This window comes from Phaethon aethereus (genome assembly GCF_964289735.1).
Source record: "Phaethon aethereus genome assembly, chromosome: 3".
NCBI classification, from domain to species: Eukaryota; Metazoa; Chordata; class Aves; order Phaethontiformes; family Phaethontidae; genus Phaethon; species Phaethon aethereus.
Genome location: NC_138576.1, coordinates 106,446,262 through 106,460,510, shown reverse-complemented (window position 1 = coordinate 106,460,510; position 14,249 = coordinate 106,446,262). Strand labels below are relative to the sequence as shown.

The following is a 14,249-nucleotide window of genomic DNA, read 5'->3' as shown; positions in this document are numbered from 1 at the left end:
CCTTGCACCTCTTTGCAACACAGGTAGGCATGCTCCAGTGTGCCTCTGAGCCTGCTATGTACTGGTTAATCTGGTTCTTGTGTTTGATTTTAACGTCTTTTTTTCACCTTGCCTACCCTAAGAAACCCATACTGCTTCAAGCAGCTTTGAATGTACCAATAAGTGTATGTTACAGAGTGAGAAGCGAAACAGAGAAAGTGTCTTCACCCAAGATTTGGAAGTGGTAGGAAATGACCTCTTACACTTCGTTTTGCTTTGTAGATCTTTAAGCCTTAAGCCACCCTAAATCTACTGTCCTTATAAAAAGCTGCATTTTAAAAGGCTTTAGGAGGCTTGCTGACCTTGCAACCTACTTTGTAAGGAGTCTGCACCCACAGCTATTAAACAAAATTAATTTCAGCACTTTTAAATTGTTAATCTTGCAAAAGACAACTTGCTTGCTCTCCAGTGATCCCACAGGTCGTCATTCTGTGAGCTGCAAGCCATCAGCAGGGTTCATGGCTCTGAGCGTCATCAGTCTGCTTGTGGTCTCCCAAATGTCTTGCAGAATTATTTCCTCTGCCCTCCACTTTTCCTCCCCGACAGATCTTTGAGATCTGGGCGCTTGAAGAGCTCTGTGTGCGTAGCAGCAAGTCACCGCCAGCCACACCACATATTATTCTCATTTTAAGGTTACTCTATCCTAAATCGGTGCTTCTGATCCTCAACTCACGGTAATGAACTTTGGGCAGCAGGACATGAATTCAGGTAGGAAATGGCAGTTTTTTTAGCCTTCGCAGTGTTAGGGTTTCTACTGAAAGGGCTACGTCTCCTGTAAGTTTCTCTATACCCATGGGGCAGATAATTTACCAGGTACTAATTTATTTTGAATCTTCTTCAGTGTGTTTTTTCTGCCTGGCCATGAAACTGAGAAACATTGCCTTTTTTCTTCCAGGTAGCGATGCGTGTGAATGCACTGGGGGCGGGGGAGCAAGTGTGTGCTGTATCTGGTATTATCATGCCTGGTTGTCCCTGCTCCTTCCACCTCTTTTGTCTCTGCCACTCAAGCCAATTTCAGCCATCCGCCGACTCTCATTTGGGATAATAGCCTCTCTTTTTACTGTTGTCTTGTCATGTTTGATTCAGCAGCACAAGGGTTTTAAATTAGCCAAAACGTTTGCATGCTGGGCTTACTCCGCTGCCACTACCAGTTGTAGAGCCACTAAACCACTTGATGCTGAAATTGATGATTGCTCGGAAGGAATAAGAAATTGTCGGTGGCTACCGGGAAGATTCGTTCACGCCGAGCCCCTTTTAAGAAACCAAGGGGGAAGGGAGAGAGAGATTTCCTTCATTTTCCCACTGCCTGGCTGGTGGCTGCATTGTGCTTGTGCCAGGTTCCTGCTGAGTGATTACAGCCTTGCTCAGCTGCGTAGTTCCTGTGATTTCAACATCAAAACAGAAGAAGAAAAATACAGAGGGAAAGGAAGGGGGGGATAAAGCTCCAAAGACTTGCAGTTCAATTTGGTAACGTAGGACTGTGATATTTTAACTCGCTACCCACTTTTTTTTTTTTTTAATCTAACTCATTCCTCCAGGCTAGAAGTTAACTTGTTAAAAGTTTTACCCAGTAGAAGACTCTCTGTACTGGCCTGCCTGAGTTTGTGATGTTGAACCACAGCTGGGCTGTAAGCAGATTTTACTATTCTCTGGACTAAGAATGACCCATCATTAGTGGGATCTGGGATCACGAGGAAATGACTAAAGTTCTAATAATACCCTCACATCCTCCCCAAAATGCCTTTTACTACTTTATATTAGTGTTTAAAGAGATGGGGGACCAGAATTTATAAGAGAAAGGAAGAGTGCACCTTCAGCAAGTTTGCAGATGACACCAAACCGAGTGGTGTGGTTGACACGCCTGAGGGACGGGATGCCGTCCAGAGGGACCTGGACAAGCTCAAGGACTGGGCCTGTGTGAACCTCATGAGGTTCAACAAGGCCAAGTGCAGGGTCCTGCACCTGGGTCGGGGCAAGCTCCGGTATCGATACGGGCTGCGGGATGAAGGGGTTGAGAGCAGCCCTGCCGAGAAGGACTTGGGGTTACTGGTGGATGAAAAGCTGGACATGAGCTGGCAATGTGCACTCGCAGGTCAGGTTGGACGGGGCTCTGAGCTCTGATCTAGTTGAAGATGTCCCTGCTCACTGCAGAGGGTTTGAACTAGATGCACTTTAAAGGTCCCTTCCAACCCAAAGATTCTGTGATTCTGTGACAGTGCTTGAGAAACTGTACCAAGAGAAAACAAATGAAGGTGTAGAATTAAATGTGAATGATTAGGGTTGTACGAGGGATATAATTATATTTCAGAACTATATACAATCACCTATGAAAAGTGAGAGAGGCATCTTTTATTTCCATTCGGTGGATTTGGTTTCTTTTTGAAGAGGGTATGTTCTGGCTTCTTAATTTTTTAAAAAAAATATTCTAGCACTAGCTTCTGGGTTACGGTGATGATATGAAATCATATGGTCAGAAAAGGTCACTAAGAGTCCCATGGACAAGGGCTCAGGATTTCCAAGGCCAAAGGCAAACACTATCTAACAGAAAATAATAGCAACTCTGATTTAAAAACAAAACCACCAATCAACCAAACCCTCTATTAGCCATATAGGCAAGTTCCCAGACAGTTAGAAGCGTGGCTTCAGAGATAATAATTAATTATACAGGGTCACAAATAAGACCCTAAGTGTAACACAGGTGGGAATACAATTGCATAGCATCCAAGCCAAGAAAGATGTTCTCATTTGATCTAATTTTGCTAGCATTATTATTAGTAAATTCTAGCACTTTTTCCCAATTACTAAGCCACATATTCTCTTGCAGAAGATGCCCTTTTTCTGCTAAAAAAAAAAAAAAAATCTTGTGAATTTGAAGGTGTTGGCATCCAACTTTATTTCTGTCTTGTATGTAATAAAATGTGAAGAAATCATGTGAATGACTAAAGCTCTAAAAATACAAATCTAACTAAGAGGCTGAATCTCTGGGGTCCAGCAGTGGCGTGCTGTTGTGCAAGTCTAGCTCTAAGGGCTTCTGTCTGTGCCAATTAACAGTAGATTGGAAAGCCAGGCGACCATGATGGGTTTAGTCCTGTTATCTGTCTTTAACTGCTGCACTGTTCAGAATTGCTGATTTCTTCTGCAAAATCATGACAGATGTATTACAGGAAAATGTATTGGTCGAGTAGCTAGTGAGGGAGTTAATGCAAGGGATAATAAGTAGCTCAGGCTATGTCCTCCAGCAGACTTTGATGTGGTTTGATAATATATGGGATGGGTCAATCTGCCCTATTAGCAAATGTAGCCAGTTTATGCTCTACATACAAACTAGAGATTTGATAAAGCACTAAATTAGTTTTCACAACGTATTAGATGTTAGATACTTAATGGGATCATCATGCTTTTGCTACACTTGGTTAAGATGTGTTCTGTAGCAGAAGCATGCGGCAGCATGACATTTCACCAGGAAAGGAAGCGTGTCTTGTGACTGAATCACGAGCCCGGGAATTACAATGTCCAGGCATTGCTTGTCTTCCGAATTACTGCCTGTCTGATTTACCAGAGAGGTTTCTCTTTTCACATCTGCAGAATGGGACTGCGTCCTTTGCTTTTCTCTTTGCCTCCTTGTAAAGCTTAAGCCACCAATGCTTGTAAAGTGTATTTTTTTTCTTAATCCTTGCACGCAGAGAGTGCAAGTAATCATAATTCTGTGAAGCTTCGGTCACACGAGACTAATACTGTCCCACTCAGTAGGTGTTGCAAAATTCCTTAAACTTGACAGCAGAGAATTTACATGGTTCAAGCAAATTTGAATGAGAAACCTCAGTAGAGTGTGAAAGAAGCATCTCAGGGTTTTGATGTAGTGCTCCACAGCTGTGCCCTGCATTCACTCGGTGCCTGCGTTCAACTAGTATTTAAAAGGTGAAGGGAAACCAATAGTTCAGTGAAGCTAGTATCATTCTTGTACAGCCAAAAATCCATCGGTAAGACGTGCCACCTGGGGACGGTGTCCTTGCCTGCACACGCTTGCACCCATTCCCATGGGGAACGTGGGCAAAGGCGGCAACTTTTGGGGCTGCGCAGCAAGTTGGTCTCTGAAACGGGTCCTCGGTTTGAGCACTCCCCTCATCTGCGCTGATGTTTGGTCCACTAAAGCAGGCGGCTGCTTTTTAGTAAGCCCATTGTAAGCTTGTTTCTTCACTATCAAAGAAAGGGCTGTAAAACGACTTTTTTGTAAAGTTCTGCATGTTTTGTCTTGATAAATAAAAACCTAAAACCGCTCACAGCAGCGTATGCCCACAGCTACCTTCAGAAAACTATACTTTAAAACCCATTAAGCATTTTGTATTTGTCACACGAATCTAGTTTTTGCTAATGTTATTTTTTCCCCTGTGTTTACAGATACTGTTCTTAATTACAGTTGAAATGCATCATTTCACTTTCTCCAACATCTGACGACTACTGCACCTAGCAGGTCCTGGGCGGCCCTTGCCAGGCTTCGCGCTTCTCCTAGCACTAGGAGAAGTTCACCTTCTTTTTTGTGAAATGCAGCAAGTGTCATACGTAAAATGATCCTGTTTTACAGGGTGGAAGCTGCATCCCAATTATAGATCACAGTAGAAAACGACTCAAAATGACATGACAGCTTCTCCCCCATTTACCCCCCTTCCCCCTTCCCTTTCTCAGCCCGTTTCCCAGCCCGGCTGCAGTAAGAAACGCATCGTGTATTGTGACGTTTTAGTTCACCGTTGCTAATAATCCCTTTTGCGTCTTTCATTAGCGTTAGTTACGGGATCGCGCACGGGCACCGGCTCCGCTCGGTCTCTGCGGTGGCACTACCGGCGGCCCAAGGACCGAGACGTTCTGTTGAGGCGCCGGGCCGCGCCTCGGCGGCAGGCTCGGGCCTCACCTCGGCAGCAGGCTCGGGCCTCCCTGGCGGAAGCCCGCACCTCGCTTCGGACCGAAATCCCGCGTTTTAAGGCCCGCTGTGGCCGGCGGGGACTTTGGACGCTCGTATAAACGAGGCAACTGTGCCCCGTGACTCCTCCTCGGCCTGCGCCTGACAAGCTGCTCGGAGCTGGAGGGCTGCGTTTCCCCTCATAAATTCCTTTTTGTGAACCCACTTGTTAGTCAAGCGCTGTGCGCGCTAACTACGGCGCGGGCCCCGCGTCTCGGGCATAAATTACTCTCGCACGGCACTGTCTCTGAGCAGCCCCCCAGTTATGGATTACTTTGTTCTCGACTTGACAGGAACGTAATTAGAACTGTTGATGAAACCTACCAAATTGTTCCTCCGTGGCCTCAATGGTCAGGAAATTTGGCTGAGTCGTATTTGTCACCGACGTAAAGGCTCTAAACACTTCATATTAACTACGTTATTAATGTGCCCTCTAATCTGGCCGTGAATTGGTAACACTTGGAGTGAGCCTGTGCTCTAATAGCACCTTGTGATGAATATGTTGTAATGCCGTTAAAAAGTTGGGGGGGGGGCAGGGAGGGCAGGGGGGAACCCACCTTAATAAAAAGTGAGCATTCCTAGGTTGATTCTTTTCTCTGTATGTGCATTTTTATGTTTTACAGTTTTGTTTTGTTTAATTGGAGATTCATTTAGGCTTTACATTGACAAACCGTTTTCTGTTCTATAGGATTTGCTGACATTTGGGCTGTTTCATTGCCAGAGGAGGCTTTGTGTGTCCCAAAGGAAGTGAGTGATCTGGCCATAACAAATCCTGCCAAAATATTTTAACACCGTTACGATTTTCTAATGCAATGCGTAGTGAATGTGACTAGAAAAGGATGGTGAGTCCATGAAGGGGGTTCGCTCCCTCTCCTCTGCGATTTGTCTGGTGGAACGAGCACGCAGGAGCTGCTGGGGGTGGTGGGAGACCACAGCCAGCAATGGGGGGGTGGTTTGCCTCCTGAAGCATATCGCTTCAGAGGCCAGCAATGGCTCACGCTTAATCTTTAAGCCAGCCTTTCAAATTCTGGTCCTGCTCTTGAACTTTCTGAGAGTCCAGGGTGGTCTGAGACAGCGTTTTAGTTCTGTTAAATAAATGTATTTTGGCTGCTGTAAATGTTCCGTGAGTTAAAACAGGGAAACACATGTTAGACGCTTATAGATGAGAGGTTAGTGGCTGAAGGTCCTAGGAGTTGACAAGCTGTTGTCTTACCTTCAACTCAAAGGGCAATCTCATGCTTTGGTATGGTTTGAAGAACACTAACGTGGCTCTTAACTATATAAGAAACTGTGCTTGGATCACGTGTTAGATCAAAAAAATAAAAGTATTCGCATGTAGCATTCAGGGGGTGAAGGCAATTCTGACAGCCTAATGTTTAACATAGAGCTGGAAGTATAGGAAAACAATAATCTAGATCCCTGAGCTATTCTCCAAAGCAGCACGTAAATTAGCTGCTTTTTTTCTAATACCTTGGTGATTGGTTTATATTAACACCACCCACTCACGCTCCCCGCCCCCAACAACAAAAAAACCCCAACAACCACCACACTATGGCTAAAGTTAGTATTTAGTAAACAATTTAAAACCTAAAACCAGGTTCAAAATGTGCTGACGGCGGAATATTAGCCATAATCTCTTGTGCCCAACGTAGACCATGTTGGATTACCCTGGCAATTAGCTTCTGTACCAGGGCAGACTCATGCTTCTTTGGTCATTTTACATTCACGTTCTTAAGGATACTTACAAACAAAGTAGCTGACCATGCGTACCAGCAAGTTTTGCTGAAGGGAGGAAAGCTAATGAGAAATAGAGAAGTTGAGCATGGCCGCAGCTACTGAACAGTCCCGAGTTTCTGACTCGGTTGAGCTATTTGCCCCTGACCTGTGTTGTCAGGTGCTCAGATGGACATAAGTAAAATCAGGCCTTTCACTGTTGATGGTGTCTCCCACTTGGATGTTTCTCTATTTGTTTGCCTTTGAATACTGAACAGAATTGCAAGTACTCATGTTCAGTTTTTGCTGGGCTCGCTCGAACTGCCTCCCTGTGGCCACTGTATGTGGTATTTCCTGGGTCCCAGGAGCAATGGTCCAGTTACCAACAGGAGAAGTGTTAGCCTGGGAGTTAGGACTTACTCTGAGACTTTATGATTTTATGATCTTAATATTCATAAATGAAATGGGAATCTAACTCTGCACCTTTCTCATGCAAATCAATCTGTTGTTTCTAGTAATGAGCAATTTAAGGGTTTTTTTTAGTATGTAGTTGCTACCTCTGGAAATCAAGTTCAGATTTCAGAATGCTCAAATGAGGTGTTAGTGCATACAGATGTTGTGTTCATGACTCTATTATTAGAATAAAATAGACCAGTGCTTTCCCTGGATCTGTTTGTTTTCACTACTTTTGTTGTTTTTTCTCCCTCAGTTCATCTTGTCTAAGTTTTTCTTCTATTTTTTAATTTCACCCTTTAATTCTTTTCTACCAAAGCCATGGGATCTTGAAGGGCTTTCTAAATAATTAGATTTTGTGTACTTATTTGCAGCGTGTTCAAAACTGAATTATGTTTTTTTTGGTCATAGTCTTGTTTTATCACTGTTCTAAAATGGGATGTTATTTGGGGCATTCTTACCCAAAAGCATGTTTTATGCTCTCCTGGCTGTACTTCATCTGTCTGTTTAATATGTATTTGCTACTAAAAAACTTTTTTTAAGTGAAAATTGTAATATCCTTGGATGTTACTAGTTTTCTGGGGGTTTGTTTTGGGGTTTTTTTTTCGGTTTCCAGTGGGAATGTCACGGTATGAGTGCTGCACATATAAATCTCACTTGTGTCATTCAACTGAGCAAGATGCATCATGAGCAGAGCTTAATCCTGATTTCACTTTTTAGGAGTAGCAAGTAAAATTAATTCTGTAGAAACCAAAGCCAATTACTCAAGGGGGAGGTGGGGAATGGGGATTTAATATCAGAATTGGGCCCTGGAATATTAATTTGATAAACCTGTATGCTCTTAGAGTGTCAGCTGTGGAGAGCGTATGCTAGTAGATGCTCATGTTTGAAATCGGGTTTCATAGTTAATCATTCTAAGAAATAGACTTATCACTTCATAAACTCCAGGAGAGACTGTTTTCCCTTCCAAACATTTAAATTACTCAGCCATTTTATACATTAAAACCCAATTATAACTTATAGAGTATTTAAAAGAATTTTCAAAGCTATTTCTTTTAGGAACTGTACATAGACTGAGGCTTTAGCACCAAGTCGTTCATATCCTCAACTGCATCTATTGTTTTTTTCCCTAACAAAATAGGGTTTCAAGAATATTCATCACCAGACCAGCAAGTACAAATCCCAAGCAGCCAGTACCACATTCAGAACATGTGACATGTCTCCTAAAGCTAGCAAACTGAAATCCCAATGTGGTTAATGAGGTCCAGAATATAGCTTAAAAATACTTTCTTTTCCTAAGATGGTAATGACCAGGTTAAATTAAAGGCTTATTCTATCAGCTCCCTCTGCCACGTTATACAGACTGCATGCAAACGCATTCAGAGAGAAATAAAAATCAGAACATGCTGCAGGATTTTAGGGAATGAGGCGTACCTGCTACCGAAGGGAAAAGCTTGTTTCAAGCACCACCTTCTTGGTTTTCAGGGCCAACTTAATACTTGAGCTGGATGGGCGTACGTCAGTGGCATTCTCCTGCTGAAAATTGCCTTTCCTCAAAATGCAGAATTCCATACTGTTTCTCAGAGCATACAGCAAACCTGATTTGACGGAGTCCAGCTATGAAGTTGTATGTTACTTGACCCCTATAGCATCATGACGTTTCCAAAAAAATATACTGTCTAAACCTACAGAATAATCTTTCAGATTATTCAGCTGGATGCTGATTTATCAGCAGAAAGGTGTGTGTGAAGCAGGTCACACCAACTGAGCTAGGAAATGGCCAGTGCAATTGTATGTCATGCTGTAGCTAGGGAGTGTGTTGTAAGCAGGGAGACCTAAAGGGTGCACATGGCAGTAGTGCTGTTACAAGGCTACTTACCAAAGACACCCTTTTCCTGAGCATTACAAGCTATTCCCACAGCATTATTCACTGTGGGAATTAATAAGGTGGGGATTAATAAGGTGGGTTTGGTAAATGTTATATTCCCAGGTCAAGGCTTAGCTACCCATGGGTAGTAAGGAATTGAAAAGGATAATCATAAGATGGAAAAAACCTACTTTAAAGACTAAATGAGAGAGAGGATAAGATTTAAAAATCTGAAACTGCTTTGTAAAGAGTATTGTGGGCCCAGGATCCCCATATAGGAAAAAATAAAGCAGTTTGCTTTAACAAAAAGTAAAAAGGCGCTAGAAAATTTCTCATCCCTCTCACTCTGTATCTTGCAGTAGAGCTGCAGTTGAGATGAGAGCCTGGTGCTTCTCTTCATAAAGAGACTCTGTGAATGAAAGGTCGCAAAGATATTAGGATTTACTAAGTCATACTTGTCAATAGCTTCTCTTTCTAGATATTTAAAGTTCAAGTGCTTGTTTGCTTTAGTTAAGTGCTCTGAAGTGCTTTTAAAAAGCATTGGCCCATTTTATATAAACAAATAGAGACACTGATAGTCTTCCCAGTCAGAGTGTGTTACCCAATATTTGGATATCTTTCCCTGGGTCTGAAAAAGATTTGCAGTAGCAGCTTGTAATACGTGTGAATCTCTGTTAAAGGAGTTTTGTATTATATTATTTGATCATAGACGTTGCCGGTGTTGAAACACAGCTGCTCTGTCGCACACAACCATAAGGAAATGGAGAGGAGTCGGTAGCTCAGAAACTTATTCATCCAGAACTTAAGTGTGACATGACAGGAAGGATAAGCTGGAGGCCTGATTTCCTTTTGGAATATTTGCAGTAGAGCATTAATACATCTCTCCCATATTTTCCTTCTTCCTGCTCAGCAATGCTGACTGAGCAATCTCTTTTAGTGGTGAGAGTCAGGTGACCAAATTTAAACATGTTCTCAAACCATAGGAAAATCCTGTTCACACACGTATGGCCACTCTCAGAGAGAAAGGAAACTACCAACACTAGTTGGTAATGAAGGTGGAGACTGGGATGGTATTTACACGCTTCCCCACAGCGTTCCCTAACAGTGTTGTAGCGCTTCCCTACCAGTTGTCCTCGTAGTAACAGCTGTACCACTACAACATTCTTCTTATGAAATAACGTCCTTTAACCTAATGGTACTGTTGTGATATTGAAAGCCTAAGAATCTTATAGAATTGTATATTGAAAGTTATACCCTTTCATATGTATAAAGAAATAAGCATCATTTGGAGGAATCACTGGACATACCTTATCCAGTAAGGTCAAAGCAGTTAGCTCCAGAAGAAAAAGTGAACTGAATGCCATCAGCATCTACCCCCCAAAAAGCAACGTGATGTGAGCAATAGGAATGTAGCTGGGTGCATCTTAAAACTAAAATGGCATCCTTCATTTAAAAAAAAGAAAAAAAATTTTTGTCATCGTAATTTTGACTGCCTGTGTTTTCTTTTTACCTACCTCATGTACTGTCTGTGAGAGTCAGGGGGTGTCATAAGCAGGTGGATTTAGAGCTGTTGCTAATTTAAACTGCATTTAATAAAACACAAGCTTGAGATCTTACAAATCAGTAAATGTGGCATAGTTTGAAGATTGCTTTTGTCAAGTTTGATTAGCTCAAAGAGAAACCTTTTCTAAATATTGGTTGTGAGATTAATCAGGCAATGTAAGACCTTGAATTATTCCTCATCACAGGAAAACAACGTAATGTATTATCTCATTTGATGACCTGCAAAATGTAACTTTGGAGGATTTAAAATTTATGTTTTAAAGATTGGACCCAAGGAAAAATTTTCAGACTGTTCTTTTTTTTAAACTGGCTTGTAATTTTCCATATTATACTTCACTTTCTGTAACGTATTCCCATATTACAAGCTGATAGTACCAACATCATTACATTGAAGGATGTTCTCATTATTGACTCCATTCTCAATTAATTATAAGTTTGTCATGTTTTAATGAGTAGGATTAAACTTTCATATTCCAAATATATGTCTTGCATTGCTTGCTTAAACTTTCTAAAGAAGGTGGTTGAGCCATTTCTCTGAATGAGTACAGAGAAACAAAATATTCCTTGTGCACATTAAAAAGCATTGACTGTATTTACAAACACTTGTAGAAAAGTTTTAGTAGCTCTGTGCTTTGGAACAAAGTTTTGAAATTTGGGCAAAAGCTTTCCTTTTTTTTTTTTTTCCTAGCCTTCTGTCACAAACAGTTGTCTTCACTAAAATAAAGGCTCATATAGGCATGTGTTATATGTGTATAATGCAGGGTAGCAGAAGCAAGAGTAGCACTAATGTATTTTGGACATACCCTAATTTTCACTGGGTGCTCTTTATTTCTCTTTAAATCCCTCCTTCCTTCTATAGCCTTTTTTTCTCTCCCCCAAAAATGAAATGGTACTTTGTACTTTTACTGAATTGCCTTGTCTTTTAAAACCGTAGTATGTTTGCAGCAAAGCTGCTGCCTCCCGTGCCTTTCAGATTCAGATTTGGTCCAATGCAGCTCTGCAGGGCATCTATCAGGCTTTCTCTCCAAAGCTCAGTGTGCATTAATAGACCTTGTTTATTCATCATGTTTTCTAGCAGAAGTTTTGTGTTCGTTTGTCTTTTACTTCCTTTTACAACTTAGCACCTTCCTGGCTAGTACAGATCGAATCCTTTCAAAGAACGCTTGTTCTTTTCCGTATGTGCCTGCAAAATATACAAACGGGATGGGTGTGTTCTTAGTCCTGTTGTTGCTGGGCTGCTCCTGCTGATTTCAGTGTGGTTATGGGTTGTTTTTTCCCCCGATCTACCAATACTTAGATATCTGTAAGCGACAAGCACCAGTAAGTTTGGAGTCTGTCCGTAAGTAGATGGGCATCACAATATGGGCCACAATACACAATACCACACTAGTGGTATCACAGCTGCATAAATCACAGCAGGTTCTTACCAAAGTAAAGCAGGTTCCTTACCAAAAAGAAAATCTTTCCTTAAATATGTTTTGTGATGCTTGTTTAGTCTGTATCGAGTTAACACAGTAACCTTGGAATCTGAATAGCAATGTCAACTGATATCACAGTTTGGCTAATAACCCATGGGCATGACTTGAAGAGGGTTGGATCAGCATGTTCCTCACCAGGTAGAACCCCACCGTTCTGGTAAACACTCGTAAGCAATTTACACCCCGGGCTGTTACTTATGAGACCTGTTACTACAAAATAGCGTGTAGCTACGTTTGGTTATTCGGGTTTTGACAGGATGGGGCTGCTCTTTCTCGCTTTCCGTGTGCCATCGCCCATCCTAGCGCTCCTTTGCCTCGCTAATGGAGTTGTGACAAGAACCGTCACGATGGTTGTGAAAGTTGCTTTCTGCATGTGGCCACTGTAATTAACATGTACAGGCACCTTTATTTAGCAAGTCCACATGTGTATTACTGTTGCAAATGTCTCATGTTTGGGTGCGTTCATTTTGTATCTGACCCGCCCGCAGTGTTGCTATTCTGCAGCCTAATCGGAGAGTTAAACCTGCGTAAAACCTGCTTGAGCTCAAGATCAGGCTTTGTATGTCTACATGACATGGTATGAATTTCTTCATGCTCCTCTTTGGAGAAACATCTATAACTCAGTTGTGGCTTTACTGAATTACTTTCAGGTAGTGCAATCTCATGCATGGCAATGGAAGCTTTATACTACGCTTCCCCATCACCCATCCGCATGCACATTTTCTACATGTATCATTATCATCATCATCATCTGTCTTTTGAGTGATGATTTATTCGTCTCTAGGTCTCTGTCCCTTTATACAATACTAGATCTAAAATTACACCTGTCTAGAGAGAAAGGCATGAGCTCAAAGATTTAATGCTGGTTTCAAAATTTTATTGCCAATAACTAAATGTGAAATTGCTTTAAATTAACCAGTAATTATTTAGAATTAAGTAGGAAAGAGTTAAAATTTAAAAAAAAAAAAAAATTCCCTTTCCCAGGCAAACTGGACCTCCTCCTTCCGACAAAGCTGTTGCAGGAGGTTTCAATGGTATGAATAAATGTTATTTCTTTTAACACTTTTGTTGTTTAAAATGCTATTGTTTCATCTGAGGTGTGAGGAGATGTGCTAACCTTGTCAATGTGGGTGCAGCAGAGCAGAAATGATAACTGTATATACTTTTTTTAAAAACAAAAATACAGAGTGTGTGTGTGAGAGAGAGAGACAACTTATTTAAATCCTGAATACAGTCAGACCTCATATGCATTGTTAAAAAAAAAGCCCTAAAGAATTGCATATGGATTAGGGGGATGAATATTCTATTATTTCAGTCTGTTCTGCTGATCTTCTTATTGTGACTTTGTGCTTCAGAAATCTGCCAGGAATTTGGCTTTGCTGTACTAGGCAGTAATTTTAAATGTGTATCAAGCACTTGATAGTGTATGATTTGCGTGCTGTTGCATTCCCATTCCCTAAATTTTCCACCAATTTATTACTTTTTTCATACTGTTTTAATATTTCAGGATGATGAATATATACAGCATCATTAAAGGTAAATAAAAAATGCATGAAATTAAAAAATGGAATATTAGATGTTTCTTTGTTGTAATCCCTAGGTCCAATAGGAATGAAATGTCTCTGTTCTGTCAAGTAATCCCTAAACATGATTAGGGACCTTGTAGTTTCCACATAGCCCACATAATATTTGTATCATATAAGCCTATTTATGTAAGGTTTGAGTAAAAGTTGTTATTAGAAGACCTATAAACCTATTTTACAATTCAAAAAGATATGCTTGCCTCTTAATCGCTCTACTATTATTATTTTGCTGGAGATGGCAATACGTCCTTAATTCATTTTTCAGAATTGTTACGTCTTTTGGGTACTTGTATCATGCATTAACGATCCCAATGAAATGTATTTTGAAGGCAGAGGGCCGAGTTCAGCAGTTCATCAACTTGTGTAGCTTCTCCTCAAATCCGTGCTGGAAGGGACGTGCACCTCTTTCTAGGTCTCTTCTTCGACAGTCAGGTTTAATCTGAACTGGGGGTCAGGAGATGTAGAGATGTGTTTTCTGATTTTGGGGAAGGGGGAGATGGAACGAGAGAGAGGAGATTAATTTTCTCTGTTTGAATCGTGCAATAATATATTATCGGTGATGTAAGTGCTTCTGGCAGCATCACAGAAAGTTTTAGAAA

General features: G+C 41.2%; 1 protein-coding gene across 3 annotated transcripts in view; it reads left to right on the top strand.

Annotated features, from left to right (window-relative positions):
* ESRRG (estrogen related receptor gamma) overlaps window positions 1-14,249 on the top strand; it is a gene marked incomplete at its 5' end in the record, with an annotated part of 375,885 nt that overhangs the window by 136,263 nt on the left and 225,373 nt on the right. Inside the window, one exon of one of the 3 annotated variants that reach the window (XM_081997738.1) lies at window positions 5,682-5,740. The exons of the other annotated variants lie outside the window; for them this stretch is intronic. Within the exon in view, the coding sequence (XP_081853864.1) occupies window positions 5,682-5,740 (59 nt within the window). The remainder of the gene's footprint in view (window positions 1-5,681; window positions 5,741-14,249) is intronic. 3 annotated transcript variants of the gene reach the window in all.